The sequence below is a fragment of the Pituophis catenifer genome, unplaced genomic scaffold, assembly GCF_029215685.1.
Source record: "Pituophis catenifer annectens isolate HBS135680 unplaced genomic scaffold, rPitCat1.0.hap2 SCAF_6, whole genome shotgun sequence".
NCBI lineage: Eukaryota > Metazoa > Chordata > Lepidosauria > Squamata > Colubridae > Pituophis > Pituophis catenifer.
The window spans coordinates 46,022,061-46,046,011 of NW_027256886.1; the positions used below are offsets into that span (position 1 = coordinate 46,022,061).

A 23,951-nucleotide genomic window follows, 5' to 3' on the forward strand; every position below is an offset into this window, starting at 1 on the left:
TGAGCAAGGTACCACATATACTGTATCTGTGCATTTTGTTTTTCTTGCCTAAATGTAGAACCTTACTTTTTTCACCATTGAATTTGATTTTGTTGGATAGCGCTCAGTGTTCAAGTCTGTCAAGATCCTTCTGTATCTTAAGCCTATCTTCCTGAATGTTGGTTATTCCTGCTAGCTTGGTATTGTCTGAAAATTTGATGAGTTCCCATCTATCCCCTCGTCCACATGATTGATGAATATGTTGAAGAGTACTTGGTGTAAAATAGAGCCCTGGGGTACCCCACTGCATATCTCCCTCCATGTAGGTGCAGTTCCATTTAGGACTACACGTTGAGTGAGGTTGGTCAGTCAGTTACGAATCCATCTGATGGTGATGCTGTCTAACCCACATTTTTCTATTTTATCAAGTAGTAGGTTATGGTCTACTTTGTCAAATGCCTTACTGAAGTCCAAGTAAATTATATCGACAGCATTCCTCTGGTCCACTAGTTTTATCACTTTATCAAAGAGTGCAATAAGATTAGTCTGGCATGATCTATTTTTGACAAATCCATGTTTGTCAAATACATTTATCTTAAATATTTATCTTTTGGGGCTGTTTTCTGTTATGTGAATAATGTACTGTACATGAGTTAAAAGCTATGAAATGTTTTATAAACTAGGCTCTAGTATAGATGAATAACCTACCTGAACCATTTCAGCATGGGAATAGTTAAGAGAAACACTGGAATATAAGAATCATCAGACAATGTAAACCTGGCAATGAAAATTATTTTTCCTTCATAGGAAAAAAAAGAAGATTCTACCTTCATATCTATTGATTCAATCTTCTTTAAATACAAAACTCTTTCCAACATTTGCTTTTCTTCTGGACTCCGTCCTTTCATCGGATAATTCTGAACTTCACAAGAAGAATGGAAAGTCTTTGGAAAGAAAAAAAATGCAAGTATAACTCATGCCAAATACAATGTTTAATATAGTTTGAACTTACAAAAGCTTCATGTTGTACTATTTGTTGTTGTTGTTAGTTGCGAAGTTGTGTCCAACCCATCGTGACCCCATGGACAATGTTCCTCCAGGCCTTCCTGTCCTCTACCATTCTCTGAAGTCCATTTAAACTCACGCCTAACTGCTTCAGTGACTCCATCCACCCAGTCATCCTATTCTTCTTTTGCCCTCCATCTTTCCCAAGCTCTTCTCCAGTGAGTCCTTCCTTCTCATTAGGTGGCCAAAGTATTTGAGTTTCATCTTCAGGACTATTGTAGTATTAGAGGTGTATTATTGTACTATTAACTGATTCTTTTCTTTTTAAAGCCATCTTCTACTAAACAGTAGGATGTTTTCCCATATGAATTATTCTCATGATGCTGTTCATAATTGGACAATAGTTTTGGATGCATTATAAGTAATTGGTTAACAACAGTATTTGGGACTAAAAATTCCATCAGTTATAAAGTACATCATTACGTGAATGCGATGACTTACAATAACAATTCCAGCAGTTCCATTGTGGTCATTGTGGCAAACCTTGCATGGCCATTAGGTGCAATGTCATGTGATCACCATCTGCTGGCTTTCCATTGACTTTGCTGTTTGGAAGCTGCCAGTGAATGTCGCCAATGGTGATCACATGGCTGTGAGATGTGTCATAATTGTAACCCATTGCTAAGCACATGAATTATGATCACATGACCATGGGCGTGCTGCAAAGGCTGAGGAACAGCAGTAAGTCTCCTTATTTAGCACCATCATAACTTCAAACAGCTGCTAAACCCAAGGACTACCGGCAGTATTTTCCTAGATTTAATTAATTTAAGCATTGCTTGAATTTTAGTTACAGTAAAAGTTGGAGTAAAAGTGAGAAAGGAAAAATAATTACCTTAATTGAACGTCCTTTAACCAACATGGTATCCCAACACTCTTTTTTGATCATCTCACGTAAATAGCAATTGGCTAGATTTTCCATTTCTATATCCTTCCTCACCTTTATCATAAAACAGAAAACAAATGAGAATACAAAATCCATTTGGTTTATATGTCCCCCATGTTAACCCTGCACTCATGTAAATCATGCAATATATAATATTAATCAAAAATGTATCACAAAAATCTTAGAAAGCACCCATGGATTTAAATATTTGCTGCTTGGATTATGTTGATAGACAAAATATCAATTTGGAAACTCTGTAAATAAAGTAAAGAAAAGCTCTATTATTAATATCAGTGACATTTAGATATGTAAATCTTTCAGTGTTACTTATATAATTAAGCAAAAATTGTACAATTGTGACTTATAAGAATAATTTTCCTTTCTTAGATTCTACAGCTGAAGAAGAAAAGGAAAAAATGAAGTCAGAAATAAATAAACCAGTTCCTTAGGACAACCCCATTCTAACTTCTGATTTGTTTATTTATTTGAATGGTGAAGTTATTTGATCTTTATAAATATGTAAATCTAGCCCTAACGAATAATATATACTGTATAATTCTAGTTCACTTTAAGCATTCTAGAATTCCTCTTATTCTCTATACAGACTTTTTTTGTTGTTCGGAACAAATAAAAGTAAATTGAATCCCAACAAGTTCATCATACCCTTTCCACTTCTGAAGCGCTGTGTATTTGCTGTTTCTCTTGTTCTTCTACATCCAGATTGAATTCCTGTTGGTCCAGTTTTTCAATTTTAGGTGCAACTGAATTTTCAAACATCATTTCTTGAATCTATTTTTGTAATGATATAGAAATTAATAGTGAGGGAAGCATGTATTTGTAAAGGAATGGAGAATCTATGACTATCTTGATATACTGTATGTTTCAAGTATAACTTCCAAACATGTAAGTTTTAATAATAATAATAAATCATTAGCCATGCTAAGTTTAATGTGAGTGAAAATGCAACACCATTGGACATCATCAAGAAGAGACAAAGACTATGACTAATATGTCTCCAAATAGTTGAAAGACTGCATTTCCATATACCCTGCTGGTACTACCTTTTCAGCAACTACACAAAGCACATTGTATCTAAACACAAGAATAATACAAGTCCATTTCATATCAGGAAAGTAATGGAAATTCTGAATCCATAAATATATACGATAATCATTTGATAGTATAAGTGCAAAGAAATCAATTGCACTGTGAATTAAAACTGGCGTAGTCATTGCCAAGAACAAGGGACTCTAGCATGAAGATTGCTAGTTTAGATTCATAGAACCAATCTAACAATAAGCAGTTATTTCACACAACAGCAGTTGGATTTACAAACGAATCATTTTCAGTAGCCTCAAAATAACTGTCAGTTTGAAGGACTGCAATAGTTCTTTTGCAATTATTATCTACTTCCCAATAAGTAGGAGATTAAGAGTCCATCTGAAAATAAGCACATGAGGCCTAAATAAGGATATGTGGTCTATGAGAGCTAGAGGGCCCACTGTCTCTCCAAACAATATTAACACAAGTTTTTTTAAGGTTGCAATATCACCAACTTTCACAAGGTTCTGGCATTGTGGTATGAAATCATAGAAAAACCTCATGAGATTTTGCAATCTTAAAAGATATCAAATGATTTGTTTTCTTGTAAAAAGGCACCAGAGCATCATATTTGATTCATGGTGATTGAAAGGGCATTTTCTCTGCAAATGTTACTAGGCGCAAGTTAACTTTAGCTATAGTTATTAGATATGGTTGAATGCTGTTTTACTATCTTACATTAAGTATAAAATAAAAATGACAATGTTTAGTTAGAACACCTTTCTAAATCTTACATTTTTAGAGTAATAATATTATAAAATTGAAATGGGTGGTTTAGGCCACTGAGTCCAAAACACTGTTAAGTACAGGAATCCAAAGTAAAGCACTTCCAAAGCAGTTCACCCAGAGTGAACTGACTGATTAGTTCTTGCTAGTCTGCTCTCAACTGACCTTCATATACAGCTGCAGTGGTACAGATGTTTCCCAACTGAATATGCATGGAAAACATCCCTATTATCTTTTCAGGTAAATAATTTGGCTATTTACAATTCAACCTACATCCTTGTGGAATCCCATTACCTGAATCCTGAGCAAGTTGTTAACACTGATGATATTACCTAGTTTGGGTACTGAAACATCTGCGAGAAAACAAGCAAGCTTAGACAGCACCAAGGACCCTTCATAAGCAAGTTATGGCTATATGGCAAAAGGAAAACAAAGGATTTTAAGACTGTATAAAAGCCACAGTCAAATAAGCTATGTTATAAAAGTAAGCATGAGAAACATAAAAGTTATGTCCTCACAGCACTTCTGGAAGCAGACTGGGGATTTATCAATGCACACCTTTTTACGAAGCACTTTAATTCCATGTTTTAGTTCTTTTCTCTTTTCAGCAAAACGGTCAGTTTCATCCTTGATTGCCTGAAATGTCACAATAGACAGAGGAATGGAAACTGTGCAATTTTTGACATACAAAGCAAAACAAGGTAGACCTGCATTAAAATGTGAAAACTATATTTTGTAAAAGTCTGTAGAGATTCTCAGTCATCCAGATCATGGTTGGATCATCCCAAAGGTGCTTTTTTAGGAGGCAACTGGATTTCTTGTTTTTTCTTTGAGGCCGTTTCGCTTCTCATCCAAGAATCTATATTTTGTAAAGTCGGGGGGGAAATCAACCACTATCCCCTGCTAGCTCTTTTTTCCATAGTAAGATTAAGTAGTACAAAACCTGAGAAAAATAGCAGATCAAGTCTAATTCATTAATCTATAAAAGTTCAAGCTTTAAATAAACTTCCATATTTCATGTAGAATTCTGTACTATTTGTAGTTTGGACTGCAAAAATTCTAAGGAACAACTTATTCAGACAAAGATCTAGTTTACAGATCCAGTACCTCATCCAAGAAACAATGCATTCTTAGAGAAGGAATTGGAAATCAACTAGGATCCACTGTCTGCTTCCTTTTTCTAGTCCTTCTAAAATGCCTATATCTCAGTACAGATAGACCTTGACTTACAATAATTCATTTAGTGACCATTTAAAGTTACAGCACTGAAAAATGTGACATCACCATTTTTCATAGTTACAACCATTGCAGCATCCCCATGATCATGTGGTAAAAATTTAGATGCTTGACAAATTTATGATGGTTGCAGTGTCCCAGCTTATGTAATCATCTTTTGCAATGTTCTGACAAGCAAAGTCAATGGAGAAGACAGATTCAGTTAACAACTGTGTTACTAACTTAACAACTGCAGTGATTCAACAACTATGGCAAGAAAATGCCTATGGAGATTCTCGGTCATCCAGGTCATGGTTGTCCCAAAGGTACTTTTTCAAGAGGCAACTGGACTTTCTGGTTTTTCGTTGAAGACATTTCGCTTCTCATCCAAGAAGCTTCTTCAGCTCTGACTGGATCCTTCCATTTCCCACCATCCAATCAGAGCTGAAGAAGCTTCTTGGATGAGAAGCTAAATGTCTTCAAAGAAAAACCAGAAAGTCCAGTTGTCTCTTGAAAAAGCACCTTTGTGGCAAGAAAGGTCATACAATAGGGCAAAACTCACCTAATCACTGTCTTGCTTAGCAACAGACATTTTGGGCTGAACTGTGGTTGTAAGTTGAGAACTACCTGTAAGGGAAGGGACTAGATTCGAGAAAATAGAATATTCCTACAATCTGCTTTTTCTTAATTCTGACTTTTTCAACATACCATGGCTAAACCAATCATGGCACTCTATAGTAAATGAAGGTATTGCTTATGTAGAACTGAGGCTGTGTCCTACATTGTTTGGTTTTAGTCATAGTCAATTTCATAGGGCAATAAGATATCAATTTTAATCAAATCACAATAAACAAACGAAGAGACAAATAACCATATGTCCATTTTAGATCTTACTACAATACTTCAGATTTTACTATACTACAAAAGTACCTTCTCTGCTTTCTGATCTAACCATGAAGTCTCCTCAGATTTTGCTTGTGTAAGTAAATAGTATTCATCTTCATCAGTCACTTCAATGCTTGCTTTTCCATGTAACTTGAATGAAAAAAGCTCATTTACAATACAGTTAAATAACATAATGTATTGTGTTTTTAGTTGAATACATAGATAGATAATCTATATTTCAACTATATTTAGTATCAGTTTCTTCTTAATTTCAGGGTGGGAAGTACAAATTAAATTAATCTAAATGAATTACTTTACTGGTCAATTATTACAGAATTAAGTATGCCATTGAATCAAGGGTGTAAGGACAGGCATCTTGATTGTTATGATTCTCTGTGAATGACTACACATCACAGATCTACATAGCTAGTTATATTAATAATGAAATGAAAAAGAAAAATAAGTTTCAATCACAAAGATTTTACAGCAAATAATTAATCTAATTCTAGCTCCCATTTTTATCTTCTCAATATCTGTTCTATTGGTTATATTTGCTATATATTTAAATAGTGTAAGACCTGTGAAGAACTAGTCTCAAATGATATGCTATATGTGGGTTTTGATGCTATTGCCCATTCATCCATATTTTTTATAAATAAGTTTTCACTGAAAATATAGTTGTTAAGGTTGATTAGAAGTTGTGTCCCAAAGTCAACTGCTTCCTTCATTTTGCGTTCCCCAATCTTCCTGGAAGAATTAAAGAAAAAAAAAGTCAAAGAAGAAAATGTGGATAAGCAATCCTTAATAGATGAATCAAGTATGATTTATAAAATAATCTTGTGAATCTTTAAAAAGAACTTCAAGTCCATGCTTTGTTTATCAAACAAAGCATGTTATTAAACAAACAAAGAAGCTTGTTTGTTTTTAAAAGAAAGCATTTATTAGTGGGAGACAAGAATATACCAGGTTCCTCAGTTTGGTAAATTTTCCAATATTCAATAGGTTTACAGATTTTTATTGTAATATTTAATGCTTGCAGATTTCAGTAAGCACTGAATATACTTTTAGTATCATAAAAATGATTTAAACTTCCTTTCTTGCCTGAAGAACTTCATCCTATATCTATATACCTTCACAAGAAATTCAGGCAACCTAAAATATCTTATTCTCAGGGCAGATGACTTCCCTTGAATACAAATGTATCACTTTTCTGGTTTATTCATAAAACATTTCCACACAGTTTGGTCAGTAATTGTAGAATTACAGCCGTACTTTGCAGAGCACATGCAAAACAAAAGTAGAGATGGTCAATTTTCCCCCTAAATGTTTTAGAATATACTAGTCAGCACATTGCTTTTTCTTCTTTTTCATCCTTCTAGTAATATTAATATCTACAGAAGCAGACAAATCACAGCCAAATTTTGCTTGTTTCTTCTGACAGCATCCCATATCTGATGTATTTTGAATAAAACGCATAGTTATTTCTACAGAAAATTTGGTTTTAAGTATAGTATTTGGTTTTAATCAAATTAAAACATCTCTCAAATGGGTTGAGGACTAAATAATTATAATAATCAGTTGGTCTAATGCAAATAAAAATATATAAAGGCAAATAGCCATGTTTTTGAAAAGCAGAAGTCTGCTGAAAATCTGAATATTTTATATCATCCTTTTATTCGTCAATATGTACATACTTCCATTTTAGACAAACAAGAGTTCCATCTTGGGTTCCGGTGACAAGTATAAATTGGCTATCCAATGAGAATGCCAATGATTTAATTCCTCGTCCATTATACGAATGACAGTATTCACAAGTCAGAATATCCTTAAAGAAAGATATTTACGAAAAAAATTACTGTTTTATCTGCTGGCTTAGGAATTTATTGTGAGGAAAGACTGGAAAGAGATAATGAAAACTTTTGCAGGCTGTATATAGTTTAACTATTTGAGAAGACTAAAAATGATTTGATATTATTGGCCCTATTTTAGGTATTGGCAAATGTTGTAATTGTAAAGTATATCTCAAATATGTGATTTATATTTATTTACTAATCCTAATAAATATATATCAATATGTCAATATATCAATTTATTGATATATTTATATCAATAAATATATATGGTCAGATTTCAAAAAAAGAAAACCCCATGATTTACAGATAAAGATCACTATTGAGAGACACAGATAAGCTGGTGACAGATGGAACTTTGAACTCTTAATCTTTTGATCCTATCCTGTAACAAGAACATAGCCTTCCTTCTTTCCTTCCCCACTTCCTATTAAGAAACTTTGAAATATTGTAATTAAAATCCCAAATTAGGGATTGATAACTGATTAAAACAACTGATAAAACTATACACTAAAGCATTGTATAAAATATACAAAATAAGCAATGAAAATAATAGATAAAAAGTTTAAATACTGCAGCAGCATCAGTATATTAAAAGGCATTTGAGAGTAAAAATGTCTTTGCCTGGAACTGAAAAGGCAGTAAGTATACCTTAGTGGGAAGGTATACTTACTCAATATTCAAATTTGGGGAGCTCTCAGGCAGACATTTGCTGTACCTCAGTAGAAGAGGGCAGCCAGTTCAGGTCCTCCAAAGATGACCTTAGGATATGGTCAGAAACAAATGGGAAAGGCACTTGTTCAGACACTGTACTGTGTTCTGAAGCCATTAAAGTATAAATTAACGGCCTCACTTTGGATTGGCACCAGAAAATTTGTATGATTTTGTATTACCCTGTTACAGTCAGTCTGCTTGATATTATTTTGTATTAAAATTTCTGAAGCATATTCAGGGGCAATCCTCCATGGCAACAATTTAACTGTGAAGTCATCTGAGTATGTATTACTGTAGTGAAGCTATTTTAAAAGTAACATGTGTGGTGTCATCCTGAAGTAATAAAAAGTGCTTTGTATCACAGAGCACAGTATACAGAGTCTGTAATGTCAAAAGTGGCTCCAAAAGCAACATCAAAATATGAATTAGTCTTTTGGGAAGAACATAGCACCATCCGGAATAGACTGAGCAGCACCTACCATCTACTATCCATCTTGTCTACTAACAGCAAACCTTCCTTGTCTGTATTAAGATTTAATTTATTAGCTCTCATCCAGTCCATTAATGTACGTAGGACTAACTGAGCAATTCCTCTGACTTACCTTGATCTGTTGAAAAAAAGAGATAGAACTGGGGAGACTCAGCATATGGACATTTTAAATTTCCAAAATGATATCACTAAGCAGTTTCATGTAGAATCACATAGGGGATAAAATTGGAATTTGCAGAACCCACACATGAATGCCATAAAAATCCTGTAGAAATTCCTCACCTTTACTTTTTTTGGAGATGGAAAGCTGGAGAATCAGCAAAAACACTATTCTACCCACTAGCTTTGAAAAACTTTCATGCAGGATAGCATACTTGATGAATTGAAAACTGCCAAGTGGAATCAACAGGATGCATTCTTCCATTTCTCACTTGGCAAAACTAATCCAACAAATTTATCAAGACAGTTCAGTGCAAAATCCAAGTCTAAACTCCATTTCATCCAGAATGTCCATTTAATCCAAGAATGTATGGATATGATCAGCCATCATATGCTGAAGCACCTTGCGCAGAACAGAATATAAAAAAATAATAAACCCAGTCCCTTTGGTTGTTCTAGATGCAAACCAAGACATCCAGAAAAAAAAAATCACTCATTTCTTCTGCTAACTTCTGATTTCTATAATAGTTCAGTTGCATGTTTCAGTCACGGGTAAAATGAAACCATCAGTGTGCTTTTACTTACTGGTAATACTGTTTGTAAATATGTACCTTAAACACCAAAAAAATTCATTTGATGACTCAAAGGAACACATATTAAATCAAAACTAAATTGTGACAATTACCAGAGTTGAGGCATTATGGATAAACAAAAGCCCACTCTCTGCAGCTGAAGCTAGCCATCTGTCATGAGGTGACAAACACAGGAATCCTTTTCCAAACTGTTTGCTTGGTATCTTCTTCTCTGAAATGATTGGTTGGTCTTTTGATGTTACCTGTAAAGCAAAACAGCAATGCCATATAACTGATGTGGTCAAAGGAATATCGAAGGTAGCTCCTGTCAAATTAAGAAATATAATACAATATAACCAAACACACAGCAGGATATTTTGCCTTCTTGTAAATACCAGGTTATAACATTATGTAGAGTGCTGTCAGCTGCTCTGTTGATAATGTCCATTGATATAATGTTCCCATTCCCTTTCGATAAACCTAGAATAGAATAGAACTGGAAGAGACCTTGGAGGTCTTCTAGTCCAGCCCCCTGCTCAAGCAGGAGAACCTACACTGTTTCAGATAAGTGACTGTCTAGTCCAGTGATGGCTAACCTTTTCAGTGCCGAGTGCCAAAAGCGCTGGCTCACCCATAATGCAATGCGTGCGTGCCACCACGCACCCCACCCCACCATGCATGTGCGTGCACACCAGTGTGCGTCCCACCTCTTGCGCATGTGCACGTGACCCCCACATGTGCGCCATGTCCCTGTGCATGCATGTGCGACCTCCCTGCGTGTGACCCACCCCTGCACATGCACGCACATCTCCTGCATGCACCCCGCCCCCTATGCATGTGCAGCAGAGACCCAAAAACCAGTGAGAGGTGCATGCGCATGTGCAGCGGAGCTGAAGTGGGGTGACAGCTCGCATGCCCGCAGAGGGCTCTGTATGCCACCTGTGGCACGCATGCCATAGGTTCACCATCACAGGTCTAGTCTCTTCTTAAAAACCTCCAGTGATCGAGTGCCCATGATTTCTGAAGGCAAGCTGTTCCACTGGTTAATGTTCCTCATTGTTAGGAAGTTTCTCCTCTTTCTTCTTTCATATCTCACTTGAAATTCCATCCACAGAAATATTCTTTAGTTCCTCACAGTCCCAGCTTTTCGGGCCTGATACTAGTTCAATTCTTGTTTAACTTTACCCCATTTAATACTTTTCTCAGTTTTTACTAACTACCAGTACATATTCAGCCTTCTATTTCATATACAGCTCAGAGCTACATAAAGCAGTGGCAGTAATCCTGGTCTGATGAATTGCCTTATAATTCAAAAAGATCTTTTCTCCTTAAATGCCCTCTACAAGCATAGCAGTTTCTCAATGCACCCTTCAGCTGCACAAAACGAACATTCCCAGAAAGGACAAAGTTGGGAAAATGGAATTAAAGTTTAATCTATATAGGAACATTTTAAGATCCAAACTTCCAATCTGGAGCGAAATGAGAGTTTTAATAATATTGTAAATAAATACAATGTATTGAATAAATTTAATTCTTTTCAGAAAATAAACAGCCCATAGGACAAATTAGATGACATGTTAAGCATGCTATCATTTTTTAATCTCTTTGAACTTTTGTATTCAATCAAAGCATCTCAATTTATGCATAGACACGCCCGGGATCAAGAGATAAATTACATAAATAAATAAATGTTTGAATAATTGCTCCCCAAAAACCACTTTCCTTTAAATACGCCATTTTACATCCTAACAGGAAGTATCTGTTGTGGGTAGAGTGGGGAAATAATTTTTATCGGGAAATTGGAGCAGAAGATAGATTTAAACTTTCTTCCATTTGTTCTACAATTCTGGTTTGGACTGTGAAATCCAGAAGTGCAATTTCTAAGAAAAGTTTTTAAAGGAATTGCATACATTTGCATAAATTTACATTTTGTTTAATTTGACCCATAATTAAAGTTTACTTGTGAAAGGAGGACATACTTTTTCAGTAAGATGATATCTACAGATGTAGGAAGCCTGGCTAGTATAGGCAAGTACTGTTTCATCCTTCCGCTTGACCAGAGAAAGTAGTGGGAACTCTAATTCGTACATATGTTTCTGAATGATACTGTCTTTCAAAAACCCTCTTTCTGTGATACACATTTCATTGTCTGCAGATTTAAAAAAGATAAAAAGGAGAAATATTTTTGTCTAATATTTTTTCTCTTAGAGAATATTAGCTAAGGAAAAAAAATTACCAGATTTAATTGGGTCTCCCAAAGTGTGTAATTATCTCTGAATTATTTAGCTTTTGTAATTGGCTTTCTGAATGCAACAGTATAAAAAAAAATTCCACAAGTATATATTGAGGGTTTCAAAGTCAAGTTTTCACAAGACTCTTATATTAGTTGGGGGGGGGGCACAACACTTAAACCATTTCATACATAGATACATATGAAGAGTATTCCAATATTAAATGAAAATTTATTAATTTTAAAAAATCTGGCAAACAAAGTGACTTGCGAATCACAGCTGCAAAACAGAGCTATTTCACCTTGACATGAAGTTGATAGTGCTTTTATTACCAGAATATTAATATTTGATCAAATATTATTATTGGGCTGATACACATTTGAAATCATTATCAGTAGGGTGATAATCTAGGAAAACAGCCAGTTTGGTTTAGTGATTAAGGCATCAAGATAGAAACTGGGAGACCATGAGTTCTGATCACATGTTAGGCCTGAAGCTAGGCCAACCACTCTCTCTCAGCCCTAGGAAGTAGGTAATGGAAAAACACTTCTAAAAATCTTTCCAAGAAAATTGCAGGGACTATTACCAGGAATCGATACTAACTCGAAGGCTAAATCCATCAGTCGCTCTAGGAAACTCGCCCCACTAAGAGCTGCCAAAATCCTGCCTCTTTTTTCTTCTTTGCTGAGCAGAGCAACAGTCTTTTTCTTGTTTACTTCTCTTCTCTTCTTTCTCCTTGCTTCGAAAATCCCTTGTTTGTTCTTTTGCTTCCTTGCTTACATGCCTACAGTCATTCTACTCCTTGCCTGGAAGAGAGACTCTTGCAGTGGGGAGCCAGACTTTCGCCCTCCTTGGCTGCTATTCCTTCCCTTCATCAGGCAGCTCCAGCTCTGTGACCTATTGGCCTGTCTTCAAAAAGTGGTTTGGAACTTCTGAAAATATGTTGTATATGATATCTTCTTTGTTTGTTTATATTTCATACTTCATATTTCACAACCACCCATCTCCCTCAAAGAGGGGCTGGTATACAATATAATATAATTGATCAATAAAACAATATATAAAAACTTAACATTAACATTAAGTTAGAATTTTTTAAAAAATATAGAACAATGACATTATAAACATGTTAAGGACATAAGGTCCTATTCATACTTTGACGTTAGCAGATATTATTTTCAAAAGGTGACTGCACTTTGAAATAATAGAACTTAGCACTAGATTGATTCTTACCTGAAATAATATTTAGAGGAAGTGTAAATATCTCCACTCTTCCTCTTTTGAGCTCCGTTGGAGAAAGAAGTGCAATCACTTCAGTTAACTTATTTTCCTCATTATGCTGTAAAGTTATGTCCACAATCTCACCAGACAACACTACAGTGAAAAGAAGACAACATTCAAACCACATGTAACACCAAAGTAAATTATCACCTTTTTTTTGGCCTACAATAGCTTAGAAGTCCTTGGAAAGACAAATTGGATATATATTTTATATTCTGTCTTACTTTATCACTGAGCACTAAATGGTGAATACGGGACGTATGCAGTTTCCTATCTAGCCAACGAATAGGCCCAAAACTTATACATTTCCAAAAAAATAATACACATAATATGCCTTATGACAGTGATGGCGAACCTATGGCATGCGTACCAGAGGTGGCACACAACACCCTCTCTGTGGGCATGCGAGCTGTCACCCCAGTTCAGCTGTGTCATGCATGTGCGTGTGGCTCCCACCAGGCAGCTGGTCTTGGGGTCTCTGCTGCGCATGTGCAGTGGGAGGGGGCGCATGCAGAGGGACGTGTGCACATGCGTGGGGGGCAGGGCACACATAGAGGACCATGCGTGCATGCGCAGTGGGCATGTGCGGGGGTGCATGTATGGGGCTCATGCATATGCGGGGGCAGGGTGCATGCAGGGGGCTGTGCATGCATGTGTTGGGATGGGCACAATTGCGGGGGCCACACGCACATTTCATTTTGGGGGTTCAGGTGCACCAGCCACCAGCTTTTGAGATAGTAACTGTAATATGAAATGTATTACAGATATTTTGTAATCTTGAGTCACTGCATCCACTTTTACTAAGCGTTATACTGAAAGTTTTTAGAAATTGTTTATATAAATATACAAGTAGTGAATGCATTAGGCAACTATAATTCACAATTACAATGGTAATGAAAAACTAACTTTGGGACCCATGCCCACATTTATGACCTTCACTGAGTAATGTTAATTTGCATTGTCCTGAGCTTGATCCATTTTTTTTCTCAGTTCCCTCCTCCTGAGCTGTATATATGCTTACTCTCTTGTAATACTTTCCTCTCTAATGAATGTAAATACAAAAACTAGTCCTCTTCTTGCTATATTGATCAAAAAAGATCAAATGATATGCTTATCCTTTTGAAATGTTTCTCATTTATAACAATCTACTTTCTTGCTTACAGTGGATATTCTTTGTTGCACCTATTCATGCTATTGCACCTATTCATATTATAATACAGACATTTCTCCACTTTTTTTTAAAGCAAGGGTTTAACAAACTTACAGACTCAATAGACCGTTATAAAAAGAAATATTATGAAGGTCACATAATATTCTCATTGATTTAAGAAAACTGATCATTCTGAAATAAAATATTTGGGTTTTGACATCTAACATTTATTCTATGAAAAATTAGTGTCCACAGCTGGCATATGCATAGAAGAAATAAGACATCCATAAATTTCTGTATATTACCTACATATCCCAGTACTTTAAACAATGTTGATGGGAGAGCATTTAAAATAAAAACATTTCCATCTGTAGAAGCTGCTATGAGAAATTGACCAGTTTGTTCATACCTTAAGGGGTGGAAAAAAGAGCAAATAAGATGATGGCAATTGATCAGCAACCAGGATAATGGCATTCTAGTCATTTGAAAGGAATTACAGTATATATATTTTGAACTTGCCTGAGAACAGACTTTAGGAAAAAATCAATTTAACATTAGTAAACAAATGCACCAGCCTAATCCAAAACAATGTCTTTCAGATGTACTGTAATAGGCCATGCTAGAAATTGTGGTTCTCATAGATAGGTCTGATAGGTTCTAATGAGAGACTCTAATATCCTGATATCAATTGGGAGACAAACTTTGCAACAAGTGGGAGTTCCAGCCATCACAACACTTCTGTGGTCATCTGATTGTGATTTGGATGTTTGGCAATTAGCTCTCACTTTTGATGGCTGCAGCATTCCATGGTCATGTGATTGCCACTTGAACCTTCCCTTCTGGATTCCCACAAGCAAAGCCAATGAGGAAGCCAGCAGGCAAGATTGCAAATTATTAGATTAAGTTTCTCCTGTTTTTTCCCCCAAAGAACCTTGCTATGGAGTATGAGATCTCAGTGATCTCTTACTCTGTAGCATCCCTCTGCCAACTGTACTCCATAGCACATGCCTACCTACAGCATTCTGATTCACATGCGGTTCCTGCCAGCCCAGCCATTGTACCATCAGCCTGTCTGGGCTACATACAGCCATCCAGGTATCCACATAGCTGCCATTGGCCTGCTTACATTCTTTAGCACCTACTTGTGATAGCCATTAACCTATGGCCCCTATGATCCATCACCCTTATGCACCCCCATATTCACCCGCTTCCTGCTTAATGATCCTAATAATCCTGGGGCAGTTACGACAGCAACTGAGGATGTTAGGATTTCCATCAGTAGGCAATGCAGTCATGTGACATTGTAATTTATTGCTTAGCAGTAGCAATCCTAGTCCCTATTGCAGTTGTAACCTAAAATAATCTATAGCATCTGGAAAAGGGAATGAAGGAGAATAAAAAGAACCATAAGGATATCAGGAAAGGAGCAAATCAGAAAGTGAGAGCAGAATTAGAACGAATAAGACCAAATGAATTAGAGCAAGAAAACTGATTGGGGCAATTAAAAAAGGGAGAGGGAAGCCTATATGATTTTCCCAACCCACCCATCTTTGTAAATGGAGTTCTATGTATCAATATACATTCTTTTCTCTATCTCAGTAACCATCTGGATGAGAGACAGATTAAAAAGCCTTGGTAGTACAGTGGTTTAATGCACCCTGTAATTAACACAGCTGCCTGCAATTTCTGCAGGTTCGAATCTTACCAGGCTCAAGGTTGACTCAGCCTTCCATCCTTTCTAAGGTAGGTTAAATGAGGACCCAGTTTGTGGGGGCAATAAACTGACTTTGTATAAATATACAAAAGTATGAAGGCTATTGCTTAACGTATTGTAAGCCGCCCTGAGTCTCCGGAGAAGGGCGGCATATAAATCAAATTAAAAAAAAGGGGGGGGATATCAGAGGGTGATGAAGTTTGTATTCTGAAGTTGACACTTCTTTGGAACCCCACCTCAGCTTTGTAATCACATCCTTAGGTAAATTATGTTTTTCTGAACTTTCAATCACTTCTTTCTTCTAAGATGGGTGAGTGATAACTGGCCATATTCATCCCTATGGCCATTTTGTAAATAGATGTCATCTATATTACAATATTAATATTTTATCCTGATGCAACACAACACACATTCAAAATGTTAAAGGTACCACATGCCTGAAAATATTGAGAATCTTGCATGTACTCTGGATCAGACCACCTTCTTTGCTATGCCCATTTTACATACTTACCGCAAAAACTGGACAGACATGCTCTCAGAAAGGAGAATTCGGTGAATTACTCTAGGAGTTTCAACATTAGTAAGATCTACAAAAAAGACACGGCCTGTTGGAGTTCCTACTGCAGCACTGTGAGAGGAGAGGCTACAAGCCATTGCAGTAACCTTGGAAATGAACAAATGATAATTATTTTTTTCATGTGGATCCTTTGGGAAGAGATATTTTATTTTCTCTTTCATGGATTTTTATTAGACCGGTCTCAGTTTAGAGCAGAAGTGGGCAATTAATTTTCCCATGGGGCTACATGAGAAACTGGGACTATTGTGGAAGGCCATACCCCACCCCCCTGCTGATGCTATTGTCTTGTCCCCTGTTGCCACCACCACTGGTAGATGCACAGGGACAGCCAAAGGGCCGGATATGGCCTGCGGACCATAAAATGCCCAGGTTTATATAGAGAAAGTCTGTTACCAAATCAAACCAAACCAAACCCAATCTGTTTTGATGGTGCAAAAAACCATTTCATACAAAATAATAATCTATACATAGCACAAATGATTCAAAACAATTTGCTATATATTAATGTGAACAATTAAACAACTGAAACAATGTAATTGTTTTCTGTAGGAATAGGACATTATTTTAAAAAATTATTTCACAGATTTAAAAAGGAAAAATAATATTTGGGGTATTTTAATATATATATTACTTTAGCTCTACATTTGGTTAATTATATTGATGGCAGTATTAATATATGGTAGTAAGTCAGATCCAATACATTAAAACTCAAATTCCATTTGTACGTACCACTGTATGTAAACACAGTGTGCTGATAAAAGCACCATTATCCAGCTGCCAAACTTGTATCTCTCCTGATTTTGCTACAGACTATAGTAAAGAGGAATAAAAATGTGAAAAAACTAGGAAACAAAAGAAAGTTTCTATTATTTATGTATAAATTTTATTAATTTATTTTGAAAAGATTTCCTAGTCCCTTTATTTTTATTTGTAAAATTGTAAAATTTATTGGCTGCCCATCTTACCACAGGGTAACTTTAGGCGGCTTACAATAAATAATAAAAACACAACACCTCCCTCCCACACACACACACACACCCCTAGTTCATATGGGTCAAATCAAAGAAATGCATCAAAATAATTAAAGAAAGGATAAACATGGAATAGATATACAATGTCTTAAATATAATATACAGTGTAGAAGCAGATTATTTTATACCCTAGCATTTAATATTAACTCAGTAGGTGATTTGGTAGATGTGTTGGGCAATTAAGTGTGCTTTATTTACATTGTACAAAATTATTTCACTAGTAAGTGACATAATTCACACTATCCATCAATAAGTGGGCTTTACATTATCTCCTCACAGTACACCCATTAAGAAAAATCTACCAAAAAGCTGACCTCAATTACTGCATCGTGCTGATATCTATCCTTCACCCATTTTCTCTCTAGTAAATAGGGCCAAACTTTTCAGCCACTAATTAAGGGGTTAAGGAGCAAAAAGAACAATAGGTGTTGCTTGGATGTTTTTTCTTATAAACATTTTTTCTGTTTTTAATTTTTAATTTTTTAAATTTTTCTTACTTACTAATTAAATCTCATCTTTTGAATTCTCACTTTAACCCTCATTTCAGTATAAAACTTAAGGAACAGAAAAAATGTTAATTAAAGAAAACTGGGTTTTTTTACTTAGTATAAAAATGACTGAAAAGGGGGAAAAATTAACTCTAACTTCTCGTAAGAATTCCTTCTGAAGGGTCATATTATACTTTCCTACCTTTGTAGCGTGTATCCTCACACTATGCATGCACTTGAGCAAGTTTATGAATTTTTGTAAGTTTGTTTGTTTTCTTTCCTTTTCTAAAGGATTTTTTTCTTTTATCTTGATACTAGCTGATGGCTTTATAAGCTTCGAGTTCTTTGCTATTCTATTTTAATATACAATATTATGGATATTATTTTCCTTCTACAACAGCTTGCATCTGTTCATAATCCATGTGCGCTGAAAAAACAAGCTACTGATCTGTTTGCTTAGAATCATAACGTGCCTTATTTAAATGAGCAGATTGTTTGGGAAAATGAGTAGAATAAAAAAATTAAGCAACTAATACAGACATATGATTTCAAGCCTGATTTAGAAATTGCCATGGTGGGAGTATTCATCAAATGATATTGCAAAATGACACTAAAAATTCTGAAAACTTTATTTTTTTCCTTTTCTGCCATTTAATACAAATGAAATTTTCTTACCACACAGTGTTTGTTGCCTGGAACAATAAAATCAGCTGCTAAGAACTGGCTCATACTTGCATCCAGTAATGCAATAACATCTTCATTTGAATTTGGATTAAAGATATAAAGTGATCCCTGTTAATTAGAAATGATCCATGATGGAAAGATCAGAGAAAGCATTCATACATATTCTTAATTAGTTTAGGAAAATATACATATCTTATTTTGCCAGTTGTGACTGAATTCAGGGTGAAGGTGTACATCATATGATATTAATTTTCTTACATATATACCTGTCTAAAAACTGTTGCTACTTCCTTTTGGCAACACCTTTCTGTAAAATTATGAAATACTAAGTTCTTGAGAATGTCTTTAGAAACTTTCTCTGAATAGCTTATTATGTGAAAAATGGTTATTATTAGTGGAAGCAATTGCTTCAATACCATCTCTTTCATTGAGTGTCCCACAAAAGTGTCATCTCAACCCAAATTTTAATGTTTTGCATTAAAATCCAATAGAATGGGGAAAAAATATTCTATTGCTTAAAACACTTTCAAAATGGATCCAAAATGATCAAAAGAAGTCTTATGAGACAAACCTATTCTGAGCTTGTTTTTTGAGCATCGTGGAAGTGTGAATCATCTCACTAGAGTGACCAGGAAAATCTACACTTTGTACCTTTATATATCAGCTGTATGTTAAAACTAATCTGGAGATATCTATATAACAGAATGGTATAAAAATATTGAAAAGTACAGATCCATCCAGTCTAATCATGAGTGGATATCAGAAGTAGAATGCCCAAGCAGTTGTTTCACTGGGAAATTTGGAAGAGTTTTCAACTTTGTGTCTATTAATATTGTTTCACATAGAACAGGGGTGTCAAACTCGCAGCCAGCAGGCCAGATGTGTCATGCGCTGGCCACGCCCACACCGTTTAGGAAAGGGGGAAAAGTCCTGATACATCACGTGACAACAACGTGACACCGCGAATTTGACACCCCGGCATAGAATTCCACTACTTGTGAAATGTTTAATCTGAATCAGACAAAAACCCTTTCACAACAAGATAATAGCATAAGAAAATAAATGGTACAACAGCAAAGTTAAGAGTAAAATAATTCAATTAGAACTATTACTCTTCCAGTCCTTAATTTTACTAGAACTTCATCCCACTAGTAACAAATCAGCCTGATCATGGGTTATTTGCTTCTGATCTGAATAGATCAATTCCTCATTTGATAGCAATCACTTGTATTCATTGAAAGAATCACATTAAATTATGTTAGGTTTGATTTTGTTATATGAAAAAAATTCTAATAAATACATATTTAACTGGGAATCTCATACAAGATTTTTGCCTTTGCCTTACCTTTTCTGTTTCTACTAGCAGGTAAATGTAATCAGGGGAGAAGAAAAGAGTTGTTATTGGCTCTTCAATTTCAAAGCAATCTTCTGCTTGAAAGCTTGTGCCCTTGATTTTATAAAGGCGAACAAAACCATCCTAGGGGAAAAAAACACACATACATACACCATAAACCGCACAATTCACAACAAATTTCCCAACCCCCTCCACCCCAAAAAATGCCTAGGCATAGCATTGTGTTATTTGTAAATTATTTTGTATGAATATTAGAGAATATTTGAAACCAAACTATATTGATATTGGAAATCCCTAAGTGAATCTCTCATCTCTCTTTTACTTTCAAAAGTGTATGAATGAAAAGGAACATGTGGAATTAAATGATAATTGTGTGAAAGGTTATGAGATTTAAAGTCTTCCTTCATTTTCTTGATTTAAATTATTCCTCCCAACAGCCAAGATTAGAAAATGCATACAGATGAATCTTAATTTAGCGATAATCCTGAAAGTATAAATATGATTTTCTGATATCTTGAGCAGTACCTAATTAGCAATTAGAAGCAAAAAACCTTCCTAGTTCTTAATGTTTACAACATTGTTGTTTCTCTTTATTGATTCCTTTATTTCTAGGATTATGGGATGGGTTATGAAAAGCATTTCATTCTGAAATGTTGATAGCTGGGATTTAATGTAATTTAATATTAGCAGTGAAACATAAAGGACTCGACAGAACAGTGCCTTACAGTTCCAGCTGCATATAGTCCATCCTTATGAAGTGCCATAGAAAGTAGGATCACATTTTGAGATTCCTTCCTTGGCTCACCTATGGAAAGTATTAATAAAACATGAGCTATTTAAACATACAGTATACAAAACAAAGTAACTGTTTCTTTACACCAGTCAGAAGACTATCTCTTCTGGTTTATTTTATCTCCCTTAATATCTTAAGTTAAACAGCATTTAAGTTTGGTAATATATAGATTGCATAGATTATTTAACTTGATTACCCCCATTAATCAAGTACAGATTTCACTAAAGAATAAAAGCATGTTTCCTGAACAGACTAGTGGATGCCATTGAAACAAACATAATTACACTATGCTTTCTAATATGTCCTAATTCAATAGCTTTCAAGTAAATATGCTTATGACTGTTCAGCTAGAATGCTAACATCAGTTTCTTTTTGTTCCATTCCATGTGAGTATCCACAACAGAGAACTTCCTCATTATCCAGACTCTTGATTCATATGGAGAGTCTCTGTGGATAGCAGTGGTTCAGTGTAGAATAGGAGGTTACAAGAAAAGGGGGAATCCAGCATGGCCATCCCAATAGCTTCTTTATCTGTTCGTCCTTTCAGCCACTTGACTTTCACTGTTTGCCCCTTCTGTGTTTCCTTATTTTCAATGGTATTTTCTTCTCTGCAGCATACTTAGTGAATGCCATCCTTCCTATTCACAAGTAATTAATTTTTGGGGGAAAACATCTCTTGGTCCCCAGCCTCCAGAACCTCTCTAGGAATCCCTAGGAGCCTCTCTAGGAGTCTCTAGGAGCCTCTCTAGGAGCCTCTGGAGGCTGACAGAAAAAAAGTCACTTCCTGTCCCACCGGGAGTTGGGAAATGGGCCCTTTCAGCCTCCGTAGGGCCTCCAAAGGAGTGGGAAAGGCTGTTTTCGCCCTTCTCAGATGCATAGAAAGGATCTGGAGCCAGCTAAGAAAGAAAAATGGGCCTTCCCCACCCACCCCCTGGGCCTCCAGAGGCAGGAAACAGCCTGTTTCCCTACTTCTGGTGGACCCAGAAGGCCTGAAAATCAGCTGGCCGGCATGCGCATGCGCCCCAGAGCTGAGCTGGCGTGCCCACTAATATGGCTCCGCGTGCCACCTGTGGCATGCGTGCCATAGGTTCGCCATCATGGGCATAGACTTTCAACTAGATCACTCCCTTCAAACTACTTTTTTTATATAGTTATGTCTGTGTGCATAGACATCTTAATTTCATCTTTCTTAAAGTGGAAGACTTTCTCAAACTTATGGAACTAGTGTTCAGTAATATCTATTTTTAAGGTATTGGATCTATTCCAGTAGTGGGATTCAAATCCCGTCACTACCAGTTTGCTCGTGTGCGCGCATAACTCTTCTGTGCATGCGCAGAGACGGGCGGATGGATGGAGTCTCCCACTGCCGCTACCGGTTTGCCCAATCCGGAGCGAACCGGTAACAACCCACCACTGCTCTATTCCTATTAAAATAAGTAGCAAATTACGCAATTTCTATAGGAGCCATTTTCTTTATTGTCATACTTAGAAAGCCATCCAAAACAATCTATATCAAAAGACTCAATAGTTCAAGAAATAAAAACAGGACACATCTACAACATGTAAGGGCTAAAACTGTCACTATGTAGGAGAGATAGGCAAAGCACTTCCATGAATACCAACTAGCAGTCAGAATACATGACAACATTTTAATCTCACAACATATGGACAGACTGAACCACAATTCCACCCGGAAAATTATAAGCAGTTAAATCCAAAATCCCTAGGAAATTCCTGGCCACTCAACATTCAGACAAATCAGCTATCAGAAGATATATAAAAATAAACTAGAACACATTCTCTCCAGCAGCCAAAGCCCAGATAAACAGGGATTAACACCAGACAAATAATCAAGCAGAAAACAAGGAACTATTAAGAAATTTCTAATTAAAGAATTTAGGAAAGGAATCAAGAAAAGCACACACCCACCAAAACTGACCAGGTAAACTATTGTATATAAACAAGAAACAAACAACACACTCACTTGAACTGATGCATGCTACCAAGTTGTGTAATGAAAAGTCTGCAGGCAATAATCAAGCCCAGAGAACACCAAGGACTCCACAGTTTTCAGAACTGGAGAGGTTATTGATGCAGACATTTACAATCCCTCATTTCTATATGTACTTTCGAACATTCATTTCCTATCTAATAAAGTGTATTAGGATACATACCCAAAGTAGTAAATGTTTTCTGTAAAGGCATTTAGTATTAAAAAAATAAATACCTTCCATTTTCCTAGAACTATGTGACATTGAACGAAAAGTTGTCCGTTTTTGCGCTAGAAAGGAAGTGAGTATGAATCAATTGCAACTTACATAACTCATTTGCAAATACATTAGAACCAATTGCCATTAAATCCGGAAAAAATAATTGTCATTATTTGTGTTAATAAAGTGAATTAATGCATATAGTATCAATCTAAATTAGGGCTCTATGGACCCTGCTCACAGATGAGGTTTGTCTACAATTCCTGAGAACTGGTCTTATTACAACTTGGTATTGAGTCTTTTCTATTATATATTTCTTGCAACACTGATGGGTCTAACATCTTTAGTTTTTTTAAAACAGCCATAACATGTGTCTTTTGGAACTGGCTTTTAATGGTTGATTTCATGGCCTATTTTAACTATTTATTTATTTTACTTACTCTGTTTCTCTCCTCCCCCTTTCCCCCATACAAAAGAATCCCTGTAGTTTTACTGTATTATAATTTATTTTTAATTATAGAAATAGTAACTTTTAAAATTAACTTTCCTAAAGAGGTTCCCCTTGGATTTAGATGTTTTTGATAAATTTAGTAATAATTCAATGTAATTCATCTAAAGGTTATATAGTACAGCAAATTCTTTGGAAATTTAATAATAACGTTTACTGTGAAAAAATTATTTTGAGTTTTCATATTTCAAAGCTACTGGTAAACTCACAGTTTTTCTCATGAAGAAACCAAATGCAGTAAAATAGTACTACTACAGTATTGAATTGCCAACATGAATCTATTGCATT

General features: G+C 35.6%; 1 protein-coding gene across 1 annotated transcript in view; it reads right to left on the bottom strand.

Moving 5' to 3' along the window:
* CFAP43 (cilia and flagella associated protein 43) overlaps positions 1–23,951 on the bottom strand; it is a 53,641-nt gene that overhangs the window by 21,355 nt on the left and 8,335 nt on the right. Inside the window, exons 7-23 of the mRNA XM_070945619.1 lie at positions 23,173–23,226; positions 20,878–20,957; positions 20,144–20,275; positions 18,790–18,906; positions 17,325–17,405; positions 16,530–16,681; positions 14,610–14,713; positions 13,107–13,247; positions 11,622–11,791; positions 9,756–9,905; positions 7,552–7,682; positions 6,436–6,604; positions 5,903–6,007; positions 4,316–4,393; positions 2,594–2,719; positions 1,880–1,984; positions 807–923 (exon numbers count right to left, since the gene is read on the bottom strand). Of these exons, the coding sequence (XP_070801720.1) occupies positions 807–923; positions 1,880–1,984; positions 2,594–2,719; positions 4,316–4,393; positions 5,903–6,007; positions 6,436–6,604; positions 7,552–7,682; positions 9,756–9,905; positions 11,622–11,791; positions 13,107–13,247; positions 14,610–14,713; positions 16,530–16,681; positions 17,325–17,405; positions 18,790–18,906; positions 20,144–20,275; positions 20,878–20,957; positions 23,173–23,226 (2,012 nt within the window). The remainder of the gene's footprint in view (positions 1–806; positions 924–1,879; positions 1,985–2,593; positions 2,720–4,315; positions 4,394–5,902; positions 6,008–6,435; positions 6,605–7,551; positions 7,683–9,755; positions 9,906–11,621; positions 11,792–13,106; positions 13,248–14,609; positions 14,714–16,529; positions 16,682–17,324; positions 17,406–18,789; positions 18,907–20,143; positions 20,276–20,877; positions 20,958–23,172; positions 23,227–23,951) is intronic.